Below are 19750 nucleotides of genomic sequence, written 5' to 3'. Positions count from 1 at the left end.
TAAAAGGTACTGAAATCCCTGGGTTGATTGGGATTGGGTAGAGGAGGGCAGTGCTGAAGTGCTGGGCAACGTTTGGGTGGGATTGCTTTCTTCGTCAGTACATCATTCAGCCATTAGATGTCTCTGAACCATGTAAATGCTCAGCCTCATCCTGCCCCCTCATGAATAAGGACCAGTCTGGAGCCTGGGCAGTGTTGTTGGCTGGCACCTGTTGGATTTGTGTCCATTTGTTTAAGAAAATCCCCGTGCTTGAGGGAGGCTGCCAGCAAAGTCATTTTGTAAACCTAAGTCCCAGCTGAGTCTGTACCTCAGAGAGCCAGGAGGAGGCAGCCAGCCTTCAAAGACAGCAGCGGTGGGAGTCACTGTGTCTGGCACTTCTGAAAGCCTGGCTGCTGCCTTGGGCATCCCTGGCTGAGCTCTGGAGCATTTCTGGAGTAGCACAAGCTGGTTTGTCCTGTAACAGGACTGGCAGGTGGCTGTCACCAGTGTCACACAAACCCAAACGCACTTTGTGAACAGTTTCAGTTAAGCTGCCAGACTGTTCAAGTGCTGTGCCCAGGGCACTGCTACAGGCACTCTCTGTCCTCTGCAGACAAACCTGCCAGGCAACCAGGGCAGTTACTTCAGCTCTGACATCCAGCTTCCCAGAGCTTTGCTCTCCATCCAGAGTGGGTTTTCCCTTGTGCCCTGCTACCTGCTCCCTTTCTGTTTTGCTGTGAATCCTTTCTGTGCACACCTCACTGTGCCTGTGGTTCTGTCAGCAGGGATGTGCTGTGGCAGTGGCACAGGAGGGAGAGCAAAAGCAACATGTGGTGCAGGAGGGATAAAAAACCAGCCCATGCATGCAGGTACACACACAAAATATGTCTCTGGCTGGAGAGGAAGGGTTTCAGCCACAGCTCTGCTGTGCCAGGGGAAGGGCTGAGGTTTCAGAGGAGCTGAGCACACAAATCCCATGCAGTCAGGCGAACATTAATCCCATTGCAGGGTGAGCAACCTTCCCTTTACACTGTTCAGTTATAAGACCTGGGGGTCGGTGCACAGGCTTCAGCTCTTCCTGTAAAGTCATGATCTCCTAATTTACCTCAGATGCTTTTTTTCCCTCAGCAACTTCCCATTTATTAAAGTATTCTACAAACTTTCCTGCTACATAGGATAAGTTTGTTCTTAGCACAGTGGCATCACTTTATTATCCTCGTTTTCAAGGGCCCAAGCACCAACAGTTGTGTTGAATAAAGTATTATTATCCTTAGGAATGTTTTGAAGACCCCTAGAAGTTTTTCCCCATGAAAACCCAAGCAGGTGCCTGTACAAAATTGAAGCAAGTTGAAAAGATTTTTTTACAATTCTTGCAAAGTTGCTCAGAATCTCTCATTTTAGCAGCAGTGACGGTGAAGGTCCTGGCTGTGCCTGACTTTGTATTTTAGGTGGGAGGAGCCTTCTACACTGACAGTGGTCATAGAGGAGCAGCCAGATTGGTGCCTGCAGTTTTGCACTGATCTCCTGAAGAAGACACAAGCTCAGCCCCACTTTTCATGGCATTGTTGTATTAACGAACAGGCACTTGAATATAAAAGAGAAAAAAAAATCCCCAAACACACACACACACACACCATAAAATATGCACAAAATTGCATTTCATCATGACAGAAAATACTTCTTTTCAAGTCATTACAGTGCTTTCTTTGGGTTTCTGGGTTGATACTGGTGTATGTTAAAAGGATGTGGTCATAATCCTCAAAGTGAGCATGACAAATCCAGAAATGTCAGAGTTAAGATTTCACTTGTATATCAACATGACAAAAGTAAATTCATGGCTTAAAGTACCTAAGACACAACCAAAAGTCTGCCCTGGAATAATGTCATTTGCTAGTAGAGAAACTTTGGGAAGAAAACGTTCTGCATCCTTTGAGAAGAGTTTTCAACTCACCTTGGATCCCACTCCCATAACTTGTTAGCAGACTGCACAGGGGGCAGAGTTAAGGGTATTTGCACATTTTAACTCATTTGCTGATGCAATGCACTCCTGTTCTTAAGGCACTTTAATTAATGTTGCATAGAGTACCACTCTTACCCAACACTTTTCACCCAAACCTCTCATAAGTAGTTTGCACAGGAGGTAACAGTTATTAACTTTACAAAATACACTGGGGAAAAGTGAACTGATTTGTCAGGGGTGTTCAGACCTGTGGTAGAGCTGGAACAGAAAACAGATTGCCCAAATGTCAGTTCAGTAAATACTCCATCTGAGAGGTGACAGCCTTTGCAAGCATTCCATTTTTATTGGCCAGATAAAAAAAAGTCTGATGCTTCCATCACAAATGGGAATATTTCTGTCAAGTTGAGGTTTTACCAACATCAAGAGAGTCCCGTTAACAAAAGCATCCCTTTAATTTCAGGTGATCCTTTCAAAATTGTTCTTAAAAAAATAATATATATAGTCCTACATGTAAACTTCATTGCTGTCGAGCACTGCGAGCCCCCGTGTCACTCGTCCTTGCCATCCTCTTTGGAGTTCCTCTGCAGGACGGGGCTCAGTTTGGTTTGCAGAACAGCTGCGAGTTTTTTGGAGGTTTTCTTCAGGAAGGCGCTGCCGGGGTGGACGCCGCTGACGTGCAGGTACAGGTCCTCCTGCGTGGGGCCCGTGTAGCCACAGTCCTCGCACACGTACAGCTTGTCCCTCCTCTGCTTGTAGGCGTACTGCTGCTGCACGCCGTGGATCTTCTTCAGGTGCGACTCCAGCGAGCAGCGCTGCGTGAAGGCCTTGTTGCAAACCTCACACTTGTAAGGACGAATCCCTGCAGCGGGAAAACACAGGGGTTACCATCCCGAGTTGTGTCTCCTCACCTCAGCTGCTGAGTACGTATCTAGCAGCCCAGGAACTACCTCTCTAAACAAAACATCCTGCTTTCAGGCTAAGGTGTTCAGGAATGGGTTCTCATATTCAGGTATAGAAAACCTAGGAATGTTTTGAGAAGGCACAGACAGATGCTGAGGATAACAGATGCCCATTGGTGGTTTGGTCCTAAGGCAGCCATTATCAACTCCTACGAAATTTATTTTAGACCCCTGACTATTTGAAATCCTGTGATTAGGTAAAACTATCGGTTTCAGATTTTATAATGAATAAAAACTTCTGTCTTGGTAAGACTTTAATTTTTCTCTTTTAGTTTAATGAGACTTCAGTGAACATCAGTGAATGTCCAGCGATCCCAAGTGCTTCAAAGGAGCGAGAGCGCTTTCATACAATACAGATTTGATGACTGAGATTAGAAATTGTAGAAAAGAAGTGCCAGGAAGATGAAAGAAATAAGTCTGTGTGTTTCCAGAGGAGGGACAAGGAACTGACTTGTGATTTGAATGCCCAGACAACCAACATCACAAAAATCAATTTTACCACCAATCAACACTGATACAACAACAACCCCCCCCCCCCACAGTGCTTAAATAGCTGAGGATGTAGCAACACTTGAAAGAACCTAAACCAGCTGGAATTCCACTTACTAGACTAGATCAGTGAGTTTCCAAGCAAAAACCACCCTTAAAACTGATATAAGGAGTTACCTAACCCCTGCTTTTCCCCAGGGAAGATGGAATGCCAGGGTCTGGAAGATCAGACCTATAGTGAGCCAGGCAGAAATGGGTACACCAGGTTGGTCTGTTCAGACAGTTGTAACTTTGTGATTGCATTAAGTTACCAGTCAGGAGCTGATTTTTCTACCAGAAATCCAAGCTAAATAGAAGTTCCAATAAGCAGCATCTCAACTGCATTTTTGTTTAGTTAAAAGAGGTTATCCCAGTGCACCAGATTAAACTATCAAGACAAAAGCTTCCTAATGCCTGCTGCTGTGAAATTGCTTCATTTCCATTAAACTGCAGTTGGAGAGAAAGCCCAAACTGTCTTTAGAATTCACACACAAAAAGCTGTTTCATGCTCATTTGAAGGCAATTTAAACCTTCACCATCCTCGGTGCCTGCTCCAGTGCTCCATAGGCAGGAACAGAAGCACAGAAAGGGTAGTGCCAGGATGGCACAGCCCATCAGGACTGTGGGAACCTCTTCATCACCTAGGAATCATTTTAGATAATTTAGGAATCATTTTAAATGATTCTGACCAGAGACCCTCTTGGATTTAGTTTCTGACTCTCTGATGAGGGGACAGGTTGAAAAATCACTTCTTTTGGAAGCACTGACTCCACACTCCAGCCATACCCCAGTGGCAGCTCCCTGCTTGCAGCCAGCAGCTCTCCTTTCCACATGAAAGCTTTGCAAACAAACCCAAACAGCCCAAAACATTGGCTCCAGCCAATGCCTTCCCATCCAAATGGGTGTCATTGGTTTTGGGCACTCTACTAGTTAGAAACAGCTGCTGCCTACCAACATCCCTGTGTCACCTCTAGCAGTTCACCTGGTTAATGGGGCCTAAACCAACAAAGGGGCTCTGCAGAGCAAGCCCAAATAGTCTCCAGCTCCCACTGGGTGACCACACATCTGGAAAGATGGGATGTGCCTGTGAAATGTGGTGGATGCACCTTCTGGGTGCCCAACAGTGCGAAATCAAAGCCTGCTTGGAACAGCCAGCATTGCCCTCAGTGAGCATGGGGTTGATGTTTATTTAAGCCACTGCTTCCACCAAGAAAAAAAAGCCAATCAATCTGGCAGCCTTCTCCCTGCTCCAGGCTGAGGTAAGAACTTCTAGGAACAGTGAGCTGGATTTGAGGCAACAGAAACACAAGCACTGCTATTTGGGATGGACTCAGGAACTGACCCCACTGCAGAGTGGCCACAGACAGCACATCCCTCCAGCCTGGGGGAGGCACAGCATGAACCACACCCTGGTCTCTCCAGACGGTGCCAAAATCTAGCCATGATCCCATCCTGCCAACGATCAGCTGGGAAGGCTCTCAACAGCAAAAAGCCCAGGAAACTGCTGCTCGTTGCCTCTAGAGGGCAAAGCATTTTCATCGAGCTCCTGCCTCCACTCATCTCTGCACACTGATAACGTGCAGTGATTTGCTATCCCGGAGGGTTATCCTGGTGGGTTATCCCAGCTTCGATGCCCCAGGCATGGCAGCACAGGGCTGCTGTGCCTACGTGAGGCGTGGATGGCAGGTCCTGCAACCCTCACTGCTTCACACGGATTTCATTAGTTCTCCTCAGAGTTCATCATTCCCAGGACTTTTCCCCGTCCATGCTCACATATTCCCCTTTTCTCCACTGCATCCTCCACTCCATCCTCCACTGCACTGCCACTATTTTTGGCAAATGTTGTTAACCAGGGCTTTGTGTTATGGTCTTGCCAGGTTACCCTCACCCTCTCCTTGTCCTTGTTCCATCCCACCCCTTCTCCCCGGAGCCTCCCACGGGTCCCCAGGGAACGCATTCTCACCAGTGTGGGTCCGGACATGCCTTTTCAGATCAAAGGTGTCGTTGAAGCCTTTTCCACAGAAGGTGCACAAGTGTCTCTTCACCTGGCTGTGGCACTTGATGTGACGGTTGAGCATCCTCTGCAGGCGAAAGCCTTTTCCACACAGCTCGCAGCTATGCAGGGCAGCATCGTTACAGGTGCCCGTGGTGAACTGAGGAGTGGGAGAGGACTGCGTGAGCATTGGGATGAACAACAGAGCACCAACAGAAGAAATAAAGCGAAATAAGCAGGACTTATTGTGGCATTAAAAGAAATATTGGGATCTGTTAGAAACGAAAAGTGAAAGCATTCGGGCTGAATGCTTCACTGCGGGGTGAAACCTTCACGCTTTCCTTGCTATCAAGTGGGGGGACTCAACGTGAACCGTTTGGGACTGAGGCATCTCTGGCCAGCTTGGATTCAGGGATTAAAACAAATTCTGTGTAATGCATTCCTTCCAGAGGCAGCAACCCTCGTCTGGCTACATCCATGAACATGAGGGCTTCGGCTATGAGCACCTTTCTGTGGGACAACTCGTGTGTTTGCTCCTGCACTCAGCTGGTATCCTGAATGGAGAAGGGAAGTCCTCTCTGGTGTGAGAGAGTTGTGTTACGCAGCGCCTTCACTAGTCACGCCTCCAACTGCTCCGGGTCCCTCAAAAACCAGCCAGCAGTGATAAAAAGGTGGTTTTGGAGAGATAAGCCCAAGGCACGTTGTGCTGACTCAGCAGAGACTGAAACAATGGCCCTAATCTCCCCCCCCCCCGTTGGTGTCCCCGGCTCGTTAATTAACAGCAGGGTGACATTGGGGGGTAACCTCCTGATTCCTGCTCCTAGCACCGAAAGCATTTTGCCAACACCATGACATAACTAAAGAAGACGCTGATGATTCAGCTCCTGGGAAGATCGCTCCTCAGAGGAATGTCTGGAAAATGTAAATACTGCACTGCTGGTTTAATTATTCCTGGTAGAACACACGGACACTGTTAGACGCCCGGGATGAGGGAAAGCCAGCAGAGCAGACAGGACCACGGGCACACATCCATCAGCTGAAAAAACTCAGCTCTGCTGAAACGAGGTTTTGCTGTGACAGACATTAATAGCCCAGGTTAAATTATACAAAGTAGGTTAAAGTCAAACAGTGGGAGGGCAGGCTCTTCACAAAGACGGGAATACATCTGGGGTTTCTTTTTCCTGAAGAGCCAGTTATTTTTCCCGGTCCTCCTCCTTTGCTTACTACCGAAGCAACGCTACTCGAAATTGTAAAGAAAGATTAAAGAAAACGGCAGCTGTGAAACCACGAGCTGTGAAACTGGAGGGGGAGCCATCTGGGAAGAATCTGTTGGGCAACAGGGCTATGACTCCACCTCAAGCAGCTGCATATAACCGGGGCGAAACCTAATCATGAGACTTAAGAACACGGTGACTGAAAGGCTGTCAGCCCGGCACAGACAATGGTAATTTTTACAGCTCCATCCAGCAAAGCAGCAGCCAGGGTTTAACGAGGTGATAACTACCAGTGGTAAACACATCTCCTCCTGCCTAGCACTGGGGTGGCCTGGCTCCAACTCTGCTGAGGGGACCCTGGACGTTCAGAGAGAGACGGCGCTGTTTGGGAGCTCGGTGTTGAGTTCTTAGGTACCACGAGGACCTGAGGCGCCGTGAGCAATTTGCCTTCTCAGCCTTGGGAGGGAAATCACTGCTCTGCTCTGCTGGTTCTGCCCAAGAACACCCAGACAGCCAGGGCTCCTGCCCTTGCAGGAAGAGAGGCTCTTCAGCAAACTCAGGGAACAGATGATTGCTTCATTTCACCCAAGCCTGCAGGTCGACCTCAAGGTGGCAATGGTCTTTCACAGCTATGGAGGAGAACCTTCAGCTGCTTTCTTGATAGGTCAAGGTGTGAGGGGGCAGCGTGAAGATTCACCCAGCCCCTCTTGGTGAAGGCTTGAGTACAACCTAGAAGGCAGCTTTTAAGGAGGCCCCACGCTAAGGAACAAGATCCACCCACGCACCATGGGGCATGACTCCTAGCTGCCAGGGCTGGTCCTTCCTGGCTGGATTCAGAGCTCCTGCGGGAGCCAAGCCAAGCAGGTCAGGGGCAGCACGTCCCAGGTAAGGATAAGAGAAGGCAAAGGGCACTGGAAGATTATGGCACATCTCTTAGGAGGCTTGCCCTGCTGCTGCCATCCTACGGCCGGCTGTTCTCGCAGGCCTCCATCTCGGTGTGCGGGACAGGTGTTGTCGCCACTCACAAAGAGAGCCCAAGGGACAGTTGTCACCTGGTGTCCCTGGGCAGCAGCCAGGCCTTGACCTTGAACTGGGGTCACGCCATTGCCAGAGAAAAGATGGTTGTGGTGCAGGCGTTTACCTTGATTTTTGACCTGACCATGGGGCGCTTGACGGCCAGGTCCAGCAGCATCCCCCCGGCTGTGCCCAGCTCGCCGGGGGCAGGTTGGGGCGTCGGGGGGTCGCTGGGCTCGGCGTCCCGGGTCCCGCTGCTGCCGCTGCTCTCCAGGCTGCAGCTGTCTTCATATCCCAGCAGCACGCAGCCGATCCCGCCTGCAACGGGGTGGGGATGCGATAAAGCGGGGGACCCCGGAGCCGCGGGCAGGGCAGGGGAGGGAGGCGGCGGGCGGGAGCCGGCGGGCCCCGGTGTTTAACCTGCGTGCGGGCCGCTGGCGGCGGGGGAGGATCCCCGGCTCACGCTGCAATCGGAAACTCAAACACGAACGGTCCCAAAGTTCAAACAAGCCAGCTCCGCCGCCTTCCCGTTATACCCCGGGCAAGGGCAGGAGGAGCGGGAGGAGGAGGAGGAGGAGAGGGGGAGGCCAGGAGTACATCACCCCCCCCTCCCGCCTGGGTCCTTCCTTCTCCTCCCCCAGCCACCTTTCTCATGCAAACGAGGTTTCCCACCTTCCTGGACACACACACACACATTCCCCCCCACCTCCCCGCCCCGCCATACCCGAGGGCTCCCCGGGGTGGGAGACGCTGCCAGGCATGGGGGCGGCACGGCCCGGCGGGGCTGGCACCCCTGCCGCTGCCCGGGGACTTTTCCCCCGAGTGTTGTCCCCGTGCCCTCCACCGCGTTTCGCACAACTCTCTCTAAGCCGCCGCCCGCCCCCTCGGGGCTCCCCCGGCCCGGCAAAGCCCCCTCCCCAAATCGCCCCCTCGGCGGAGCGCGGGGACCCCGCTCCCTCCGTCCCTCCCGGCGGCGCCCGGCGCGGGGCGGCGGCCGCCGGCGCCGTACCTGGGATGTAGGTGTCGGCTCTCTCCTCGTCGGGCAGCCCATCCCAGCTGCGCACCGCCGGCTGCGGGCTCCGGCGCTTCACCAGGAAGGCTCTGGGCATGGCGAGGGCAGGGGGCACGGCTGGGCACGGAGCGCAGCGGCCGCTTCAGCCCCGCCGCCCGCCCGCAGCCCGACGGGGCGCGGGCGCTGCGCTGCCGTCCGGGGGAGCGGGACCGCACGCACCGGGCAGAGCCGCTGAGGCGCGGGGAGGGGAAGGGGAGGGGAGGAGAGGGGAGAGGGTGGGGGGGGGGAGGAAAGTTTCATAAGGTGGAATAGAAAAATGCACCAGGAAACTTGGGAAGGAGCATGCGTGCTGCAAACATAACGGTGTCAACAAGTCTGCTTACCTGTCCGACCGGTTGGAGCAGCTGAGCTTTGTTCCAGCCCTTCCTAAGGCATGAATGTTTGCAAAAGAATTTAACGTCTGAAAATTAAAAAAAGAAAAAAAAACCAAACCAAACAAACAAAAAAAACCAAACCAAAAACCCAAACGAGGAGGGGAGACCCCCGCTGCTGCCTGCCCGCGCCCCGCCGGCGGAGCCCCCGCCGGGCCGGACCCGCTGGCCCTTTCTCTGTCGCCACACCGGGATGCCCTGCTGGGAATGGGGGCCAGGGTTGCTCCCCGTTCGCGGGTGCGGGTCCCGCCGCCCACGGGGGGCTCAGCGGAGACCCCCCCCGGGACAGCCCGTCGAGGGGAAGACTTGCCGAGGCGCCGGGAGAGGCCGAGCTGTCCTCGGGGCAGCAGCAGGAAGAGAAAGTTGTTATTATTTTTCTTAATGACCAGCCTTTCTTCTGTTAAGAAAAGAGGAAAAAAAAAAAAGATTTTTATTCTTTTTCAGTCATTGATCTAAAATTAAAAACGTGTCACAGCTTTTTCTCTCCCCCCCTCCTTTTTTTTTTTTTTTTTTTTAGTTTTTTTGCCTCTTGTCGTCTTCCCCCTCTTCCCAAAGTGGAAATGAAACAAAGACAAGAGGTTAGAGTATTGGGGAAGGAAGCAAAAGAAACAGAATAAAACCCACAAGAAGTCGGCGAGCAGAGCCTGTGCCTGGCGTGGCCTTGGGTGTTTAACAACATTCAGGGATTCCTTCTCCTGCCTCCTGTTCAATCTGCTTTTTTATTCAAAGCAGTGGAAATGCACTTGGTGCCTCCCTCCCCAAGCTCATCCCTGCGGCAGAGACGGCACCGGGCTGGAGCAGTTGCGGGAATGAGCACCAGGAGCTGTTTCCCCACATGAAGGAAGAGGCCTTTCAAACGGAGTCACTCCTCTCTGAGGGTGCCGCTTTCCTCCCACAGGGCAGAGCACAGACCGGGGGGAATTGATGGGAGTTTCACTGTTGGTTTCATTGAGACAAAGGTTTAACTTCAGGGGCTGGACCTGGAGCCTCTGCAAAGAACACGCCTTCAAGTATCACGGCCAAATGAAAGAGCTCTGCTCGATGCATGTCCCCGTTAGTCTTTTGGGCATGAGCTCTTGTGGGGGCCTGAGACTCTGAGACTGGGGGTGTAGGACAGCCTGGAGCCCCAGGGATAAAGCTCCAGCCCCACATCGGGTGATGCACCGCCAGGGAGCTCCTCCAGCAATCTGTACTTCCAGTAGGATCTCCCAGCACCTACTTGCTCCCCCTACTCCTGTGGGGAGTTTACAGTCTCTGCAGGTACCAGGTGAGAAGCCACCTCAGCATGGCTTCGGGCAATACCTCAGCAAGACCGCACATAAAACCTTCCCTTTCTCTCTTTCTCTTTAAGGCTATGTAATTTCTCTGTTATGTCTGAGATTTTGCTCCAGGACAAAATACAGCTATGTGGGGCTTAATTGATTTTTTTGCAGTGCTTTCAACTTGTGGTTTCTTTTATTTTAATGATTCCTTGTCTCTTAAGCCGAAAGAGGTAGCAAATGACATTAATCAGAGCGCTCCCAAGCCGAGAGCTTGCTGTGACAACTTCACTGTCATCTGGGCTTTCTCAAATCCTGCTTTGAGTTTCTCAATGAGGTCCTGGAGCACACACTTCACTTACACCGGGTGCTCCAAGTCGGACGTGCAGTTACAAGCATGGCTGAATCAGGAATAATAACAATAACAATAATAATAACAATAATAATAGTAATATCATCAGCAGCTCTGGAGCCTTGACACGAGTGGTCAGGGTTGAGGTGTGCCCAGCACCATTGGAGACACAGTGGAGAGAAAGTCCTGCAGCCTCTGGCAAGGCCAGAGGTGCTGGGTGGAGAGGCACCAGCTCCATGAAGGAGAGCATTCCAGCAGTAGTGGGCTGCCTACTCGCTGAGCTACCAGGTGGAAGTGCAGACTGTTCACCAAACTTGGGTGTTGCTTGGCCAGAGCCCATAAGAAAACCATGGTGCCTTTCCTAAAAACACCACTCCTTGGTATTTTCTAACCTGGAGGAGCCTGGGGAGTGTGCTCACAGCATGATCCCTCCAACACCATTGCAGGGAGGCACATGGAGCACCATGAAGTGGGGTCCTTGGGGATCCTTGTCTTCAGCAAGGCAGTCCACGGACACGTCACCAGATGGCCACGTCCTTCTCCGTACTCCCACTGGAGCAATGTTGCTCCATATAGCTCGAGCACTGTAATTAAACTCGATAAATAATGATGCTAATGAGATAATGGCACACAGACATTTCTGTAGGATCTTGTTTAATTTTCAGCATTACTTGGGTGTGGGAGAAAATCCAGTATGTTAAATTTAATATTTCGGGTGTAAATCAAATTAAATGTACAAAATGCCCTGTAGGGTCAAAGCACAGCGGGACCCACCCTTAAGGATTTGACTACTAAAATGTGTTTCATTTCACTCAGATCATTTGGGAGTGAGGAGGGAGAGATGGGATCAAAGAAAGAACCAGCCGTGTGTCACTGTCTCAATCACATCCTGCCCCTTCCCAAACTAACCCCGTGTGGGGTTGGATGGATGGCCACATGCGAGGGCAGGGGGCTCATCCCCCTCATTCTGGAGGACCCCATGTCACTGCCAGCCTCACCCTGTTGATGTGGCACCCAGAAGGGAGTGGGGACAGCATGCTTGGGGCAAGGACCTGGGTGTAGGGAGCAAGCGAAGGAGCTGGGCATGGGCAGAGCAGAGGGAGAGATGCTCGGGAAAGGAGGTGTAAGGAGGGCACTGCTCAGGGGACAACAACTCAGTTTGATCTGTGAACAAGGAATATTTCAGCTGTGATCCCAGGGAGCCCTGTCCATTCTTCTACTTGCCTGGGCTACTTTTCACCACGATCAGCACAATGTGGCTGCAGAGGGACGTGGCCTGGGCAGGGATGAGGGTTTGATTGCACAGCTCATCAGAGCTGAATGTTGTTGAAAGTCACAGTCCCTCAGCAGTGCCCTGGCAATGTCTTTAGCACAGAATCCAGCAAAGGGACGTTCCTGCTCAACCCCCAGCAGCACCTTGTCCCCAGCCATCACTCCTCCAGCACGGAAATGGAGGGACTCCAGCAAGTCCACCTGCAGGGGCTGTGGATGCTCTGCCCACAAGGCTGAGAGCAGTCACTCGGGACCCCTTTTCTGGCCATTTCTCATGATTTTGAGCCCAACCAGGCCAGACAGAGATGAGAACCTGGCTGGTACAGCAGCTTGGCAATGCAATAGCACAACCTTTGGTTTCTGGCTTCCAGCAGAGCTCAGGTGAGGAGATTTATACAAGTTTACTGACCATGCAGGAGAGGCCACAGCTTCATACCCTTGGGAAGATGAGCCTTCATCTTCAGGGTCTGTAGTGTTCTTGACACACCACGGCTGGGCCAACTGATGTGCTGCAGGTCACCCAAAAACCCGGCTGACAGCAGCTTGGCTGGTGAACCCCCACACTGCTCTCAAGAGGCATTTTGGGGGAGATGGGGTGGAGTCCTGGTGTCAAAACACTGCCCAGTCCTCTGCAAGACACACCCTGGTGTGACACCCCTTCCTTGAAAAGCTCCACATGTCCCCATCCGAGGTGGGATGGTGTATTGGGTCTGACTGAGGTAAACAGGGACAGTGTCAAACCACGACGGATGGTGAGCACAAAGCCCAGTGCAGCACCCAGGAACGGGCACAGCAAGGCCACCGGGAGCCCTGGGGTCACATCCCGGCCACGTCACAGAGAGAGGGCTCACAGAAGGAAGATGCTCTCATTGCAGCCAAGGCAAGACTAGAGCAAGGGACAGTATCTCCTGAGCAGCCTTTTCCAACTGCCTGCTTCCTTGGATTATCCAGTGGAGGTCAAGCAAATCATAGGGTCTTTCAGGGAGGATTGTGAGGACCTCTGAGCACCGTGTCTTAAAAGCCCACAGAAAAGCACGGAGGAAATACCCCCCTGCTCTGGAAGAAACCCTCTCCTTGGACACATGCTGCTTCCAGCCCCAGCTTTCCTTCCACCTGCTTGTCTCTGTGCGGGCGCTCAGCGTCTGTCCGTGAAGAGCCGAGGTGCTCCCGGAGATGCTCCGGTCCTGCCCGGCCCTGGCTCCATCGCACGCCCGCGGCAGCGGGGGGTGACTCAGCCGGGTTTCGGCAGCCGCCTGCACGCACACACCGTGCCTTGCCCGAGGGGCTGCTCTTGTCTCCGAGGGCAGGTTCCCACCCAAAGCACGGCGTTTGCGTGAATACGGGCCCGCGGTCCCGCGGGGGTCAGGGGGATGTGAGCATTGCTGGGGTGGCAAGGGCTGGCAGAGCAAAGCTACTGCCCCGGTCACCCTCTGTGCTGCCGGCTCTGGGGCCAAGCCTGGCCACTGGAAAGCCCTGCTTCCAAGCCAGGGTTTGGCAGCTCTCCTGCTTAGATGAGGAAACGCTTCACCGCAGCGGCAGGAGCCAGAGTGGCTCCACGCCAGCGTTATCTTGGAAGGAGGGAGCAGTGGCTCTGTAGGCTGCCCCAGTTCGGAGGGCAATCTGCTTTCCTTGACTGAGCAGGGAGGGATGGAGAAGGTGCCAGCCGGGGGGAGATGGCTCCCCAGGCTGCGGCAGAACCTGCCCTGCCTGTGCTTCCCTGCCGGGTTTCAAAGCACCCCACCAGGCTGACTCACCGGGCTCCCGTCTCCCTGCCTCCCACGGCCCCTGCCACTCCCGGCGTCTCCCTGTCTTTCTCGACCTATAGCTCCACTTCCTCCCCACTCTCCCCAGCCGGCTCAGCACTGTCTCTCTGGCCGCCCATTCACTGTGGCTCTGCTCCCACGGAGCACCCAGCATCACCACAGGTTCCCACACGAGCCTCTGGGTTCCATTCCCTGTGGAAATGGCCCCCCTGTGAGGTCCGTGCCAGGTGTTGGACCCCAGCAGCATCCCCTGAGCATCCTCCCCAGTGGTATCCATGGCCCTGTGCTTGGTGGAAGAGGCTGCTGGAGGATCTTGTGTGCCTCACATCCCCTACACATGGTCCAGCACCAGCCTGGGAGGACAGTGACCCCCTTGGAGAGATGTCCACTCTCACAGGGTGGCCAGCAGAGCCCTGAGCTCTCAGACTGACATGGCAAGGTGATTCTGTGAGCATCCGCCTCTGGAGATCTCTGAAGCCCCTTGCCAGCTTTTCATGCACTGTCTAGCTTTTTTGTTGTTGTTGTTGTTGCTTGGTTTCCTGCAATCCTACTGCCCAGTGTTTCCTCCCTGGGAATTTCAGTGCGTTCCAACCAAGCCTGATACAGCAGCAAAGGTTCCAAGGGTAGTGAAATCCCAGGAGTACCCTGCAAGCCAGTAGCTAAACAGCAGACAGAAAGCTACTCCCTCTGAATATTTCTGCTGTGCTTCAAAATACATCACCTTTATTAGACACCAGCAAATCCACATGGGCTCTAACTTCCAAAGCCTGCATCCATGTAAGTCAGAGCCCCTCCAGCTCTTCCAGCAACCAGTCACTGCTGGCAGTGGCCTTCAATGCCCTGTGTTTCTCTGGTGTTTTCACAAGAGACATCTCTATGCACCAAACCCAACAGCTGGGTGAACAGTGAAGGGATGGGGCAGCAGCCTCTCCCCATTCTTGCCCAGTTGTTTGGATTTTGGATTCCCTCTGGCAGGTCACAGAAAGCTTCAGCCAGGTGGGTTTGGCCAGATGAGCAGCTTCCCAATTCAATCTCTGGAGGGGGCTGCTGGAATGCAGTGGAAAGCCCACCACAGGTGGTCTGCTGACACCCCACTCCCTGGCTTTATCCTTGTGAGGGGCATTTTCCCTCTTTGCATTATGCTTGACTCCTCATCACCACATCTCCCTGTTCCCATTTTGCTGCCCAGCTGCAGTCTGCTTCAGCAGGGTGACCATGCAGATGGGAGGCATTGCCCTGGAAAAGCCACCTTTTCCCTGACACTGGGAGGCACCGCATGTTGGGATGCACTGCCGCCGGGATGCACTGCATAGCAGGATGAGCTCATGGAGGCTGAGAGCTCAAAAAAGGAATGTGAAGCCCATTAACTGACTGGGATGACAAGCATTTGTTGGGGTTTTGGGAGCCAGGGGGAAAGCTCTCCGTGAAAAGCTGGTGGAAAAACGCTGGATGAGCCACAACTGGGGGCTGACTCAGTCAGTCCCTTTCTAGGTTCCTAAAAATAATGAGCGTGCCTTTGAAACCCGTGCTTCCCGCAGCTGGCATGGCATGATAAACTGTGCTTCCTCCCTCCCACAGGCCCTGCCATCTCTGCCACCCCCCTTTAAGCTCAAACCTCGGTGGTAGAAAATCCCCTGTCCCCTCCCCAAGGACAAATGGCACCGCTGGGGCCCCCCAAGGCTTCCTCATTCCTGCCGGATGACGGCTGCCATAAATCCCATTGTGTGCGTATGGAGTTCAAGCATTTCTTTTCCATCTCAAAAATCTCCAGGAGGGACTAGGTGCTGTCCCCACCATCCCTCTCCTTTTGCAGGATTAATGGAGTGAGAGAGAAGTGATAAGGGCAGAGAGGGTCAGCAGGAGGAAGGAATAACTGTCTCCAGCTGGGTGCTCTGGGACAGTCCCATTGCTGCCACTCCTGGCCAAGCACCCTGGCAGTGCAGCTCCCTAGGGTTTTGGCAGCCAGAGAAAGAGAAGGTGAGGTTCTGCTGGACTCCTCTCAGCTCCTCCCCAACAAGGAAACCACCAGGACAGCCTTGGCCACTGGCAGTGGTGATGCCAGCCCGAGCACAAAGCGGCTCCAGGCAGGGCCAGGGGACGGGACGGGATGTCCCAGCCCCTGTTCAGGCACTGCCGTGTTACACGTGCACCTTTGCTGCTCCTCGTCCTGCTGCCACGCGTGCAGGGGGAGCGCTGCTGCCCAGCGGGGATCCAGCGCTGCTGCTGGAGAGCCCCTGCCTTGTCCCGCCTGTGCTACAGCAGAGCATGTGCTCCAACACGCCCAGGATGAGTGAAACACCGGGATACACACCCGCTGCCTGTGGAATTGCCTAGGGAGCTCAATGGTGCCGCTTCCAGCTGGGCTACTTTTCTTACAGCTCTGGTTTGACCGCTGAGGGGGCTCAGTGCTGGCTGCAGCACCCATGGGTGCCTCTGGCCCCTCCACGCACGCACAGATGAGGCTAAAGCCTGACTTTAGCCCTCCTCTCCCTGCTCCCCTCGTGGCTGCAGCCCAAGAATCCCTCCTCCTCCTGGGAGGGTGTGAGCTGAGGGGTGCAGCTCACCCTGCTTTGGGGGCCAGGACTGCCCCCACCTCCCTGTCTTGCAGCAGCCCTGCAAGCTGCAGGGTGACTGCAGAATTACCCTGCCAAGCCTTTGGGGTTCCATGCACAATGTGTTTTATCTCCCGGTGCCTTTTACAATATTTTCCAGGAAAGAAAACACCCAAGCCCAAGCCTGCAAGCACCCCCGCCCTCAGCTCTCAGCAGCACCGCCGCAGCTCCCGCCGGCCGCGGGCAAGGGTCTGTGCAATTGCCACCAATATAATTGTTACGTGCTGGGATTACATCCTCTCCCTGCTGCACAGCAGGTAGACTTTGGCCTCTGCCTGCATTTCATTCCCCTCTCCGGGGAAGCACTTGCAGGAGGCAGCCAGGGTGCACTCCCAGGGTCGGGTACCCTCTGCAGCACCCCAACACGAGGGGCAGGGACCAGCCGTGCCATGGGGAAAGCGGGGAGAGATGTGGTGGGGAGGCAGCATCCAGACCCTCCTCCTCAGTCCCCCCATCCTGGTGATGCCAGGGGAAGGATCATGGGGTGTCTGGGGTCATGGGGGGCCCCTTTGCACCCTCTGGCCAGGGCAATACGAGGGGTTGGCACCCGGTGGCAGCCCCACACCCTAGTTGATGTAGCTGGAGGTGACCCACCAGCTTCTCCGGGGCTGGCTGGCTAACGTGTAACCACACGAGCCCGGCCATAAAACCAGCGAGGCTCCTGTAGCGGCTGCCCGGAGCTCCTGCCCTCGCTGCTGGAAGGAGGAAGTGCATGGGGAGTTTAAAATCAAAAGTAACTGTTTCGCAGGCTGCCCAGGCAATGGAAGGAAAGTCGCAGTGCTCCTTGCTCGTAGAGAATGCTGTCATCTTCCCCTCTAGTTTTATCTTTCCTCCACCATTCAAATCTCAGGACAATCAGATTTGCTTCCCTCCAGCTCTCTGGGAAGAACTATAAGAGGGCCCTGGGGCTTGTCTGAACGGGAGGAGCAGCAAAATTCATCCGAATTGCTGGTGAGAACAGGTTCACGGAGCTCCTTTCTCTACAAGTGCTGAGGGGATGAGTTCCAAGGGCTTTCACTTCATTCATGCCCATCATAAAGCAAAACTCACCCAAGCTGGGCACACCTCCACCTGCCTGGAGAGGAGGCTGACCTGGTCAAAATAAGGCATTTTTAATACATACATTTCATGAATTAAAACTATTTTTAGAGTTTCTGTGCACAGAGGAGCCCTCAGTGACCCCTCTGAATTACAGAAGAGGGACACAAAAAGTAACACATTACAATTTTTTCCTCTGCATAATACACTTTTGAATACCAACAAAGACGACCCTGCCAGCAAATCCTACAGAAACGTTTCCTGCAGGGGCAGGGTGGCTGCAGCTGGACCATCAGTGCCCACACTGCCACAGCCAGGTCCATCCCTGTTGTGGAGGGATGGGAATAATTCTGTTTCTCGAAGCGGAAAAGGTATCATGGTGAGATAAAAGTGCCTACAACACAGCATTTCGCTATTTTTGCTGCTATAATTAGCACTGCCATAAGGAGAAAATCAATGCCAACAGCAGCAGGCACAGCCTGCTCCCCTCCTCAGCTCTGCCTCTACCCTGAGACCTCGGCAAAGCCGTGCAGGCACCCACACCCACACTTGTCAGCCACACTCAGCTTCAGAGAGCACATGGAAACCTGGGTTAGGCTGAATTCAGGTTTTGGGGTTTTTGTCTTCTTTGCCACTGAGGTGGCCAAGCCCCTGTGTCCCAGTGGAGAGCTCTGGGTGTGTGCAAAGTCCCCCCATGTGAGCACACACACTCTCACACACATCCACTGGGAGGGAGGGAGAGCTGCCTCTGCAAAGATGGAAGGACAGCCAGCAGCTCACCAGAACCCTGGGGGAAAACCCAGAAAGCTTTGTGAACACAAACCTTTAGGATTATTTTTTTATTATTTTTGTTTGTTTGTTTGTTTGCAGTTTGATAAGAGAGATTGATTCCTCACATTACATGGGACAAACAGAGCAGGAGAAGGCTGTGGTTCAGAAACTGGACATGGGCTCTGTCTGGACTTTTCTCCCTCTCCTTCTTTATCTTGCAGGGGTTTCCTTAGGCTTCGGTTCTTTTTCTTTTTCCACTAAGGCAAGCCCCAACTGAGCACCCTATATTCTGGATTCTCTGGTGGCTAACATAGGGTTGAGCTGACACTGTCACCCCTTCCCTTCATGGGATGCTACCCAGAGCAACCACCTATGACACAAAGCTCAGCCAGAACTCCTCCACATCCATCAAAACGCCTGGAACAGGGAAATAAACATGGAAATCCTAGAGAGACATGGCCTGCAGGGCAGCCTTATCAAGGAGGGTGGCAAATGCCTGTGAAACAGCGTGGAGGGGAGGGATAGGGTGGATGAGGCACAGAGGTTGCACAAGCTGAATTTTCTTTGAAATCCAGGGTAAAAATGCCCCCTAAGGATGGACTTCAGATGTTATCCAAGATCATTATCCAGATCTGAGCTGTTTGCCTGGGGAAAAATGGCCTTGAGCTTTGCAGAGTTTCCTTCAGGTGTGACCCAACCCTTTCCCGCCTGGTGCTTGGCCCCACCTCCACAAGTGGCTGCGCCGCTATTCCCAGGTCAGCAAAGAAGGAACCAGGCACAGGAAAGAGGGCACCAAAGCTGTGGGCATAGCAAAGGTTTCACCAGCTGAGAAACCCTCCTGATCCACCTTTCTCTCAGCTCAAGCCCACCCTCTGCCTCACTCTCTGTTTGGGAGTCCCATGGATGCAGCCACCAGGCTTGTGTTGGGCTGAAATCTTCTCTCACCTTCTCTCACAGATGAGACTTTGCCCTTCTGCCCACCACCAGCTGAAAAGGTTTTCCCCAGCAGCATCTCCTCTGGGCACTCCTGCCCTCCCACCTCCACCACACCACTTCCCTGCCCCTGCAGCCGGGCTCCCAGAAAGGAAAATGGGCTTTGTGGCTGCTGCAAGGTTTTAAACCAGACCAGCTGCTAATCTGGGCTTGGAAAAGATCCCCTCGCACCCCAGAGCATGGAAAGGGGGCAAAGCAGAAGAGCATGGTCACAGTAGGGGAGCTGAGCCCTTCAGCAAGGCCCAGCCCTTGGGAGGCAGGGAGGAGAGCAGGAACACCTGAACCAGCAGGGCAGAAGCCAAGATTGTGAAAGCACAGCCTGAATGCTCCCTGCCTGGGGATTTTAGCCCCTCCAGTGATTAATGACAGGGTTGGGTAGGGACACTTGGGGGGAGCTGCACCCTTCCCCAGTGCCAAGGGCGCTGTGTTGGCTCCCATCCACCAGGCTCCTGGCTCGACCCCGTTCTTGGCACTCCAGTGGCCTTGGACACACTACAAGCACTTAAGCACAAACCCTAATAACAGTAAACACACCAACGTGAGCAGAACCATTAGACTCAATTGAAATATTATCATTCCCACTAATTTCACCTTTCATTT

The 19750-nt window shown here is 53.3% G+C and overlaps 1 protein-coding gene and 1 long non-coding RNA gene across 2 annotated transcripts; one reads left to right on the top strand and one right to left on the bottom strand.

Annotated features, from left to right (window-relative positions):
• Positions 1–1622: 1622 nt before the first annotated feature.
• OVOL2 (ovo like zinc finger 2) lies at positions 1623–8863 on the bottom strand. Its single transcript, XM_039569215.1, has 4 exons — positions 8657–8863; positions 7775–7965; positions 5390–5579; positions 1623–2798 (listed from the first exon to the last, which is right to left on the bottom strand). The coding sequence occupies exons 1-4, from the start codon at positions 8754–8756 to the stop codon at positions 2488–2490; spliced, it is 792 nt and encodes a 263-aa protein (XP_039425149.1). The 5' UTR covers positions 8757–8863; the 3' UTR covers positions 1623–2487.
• On the top strand, positions 2529–3833 carry LOC109950954. The gene is made up of 3 exons (XR_002273320.2): positions 2529–2619; positions 2696–2859; positions 3171–3833. It is a non-coding gene; the product is annotated as an uncharacterized LOC109950954 (long non-coding RNA).
• Positions 8864–19750: the final 10887 nt, after the last annotated feature.

The sequence above is a fragment of the Corvus cornix genome, chromosome 3 (genome assembly GCF_000738735.6).
Source record: "Corvus cornix cornix isolate S_Up_H32 chromosome 3, ASM73873v5, whole genome shotgun sequence".
Taxonomy (NCBI): domain Eukaryota; kingdom Metazoa; phylum Chordata; class Aves; order Passeriformes; family Corvidae; genus Corvus; species Corvus cornix.
The sequence above is the reverse complement of the archived record's forward strand: the minus strand, read 5'-3'. Positions and strand labels throughout refer to the sequence as shown.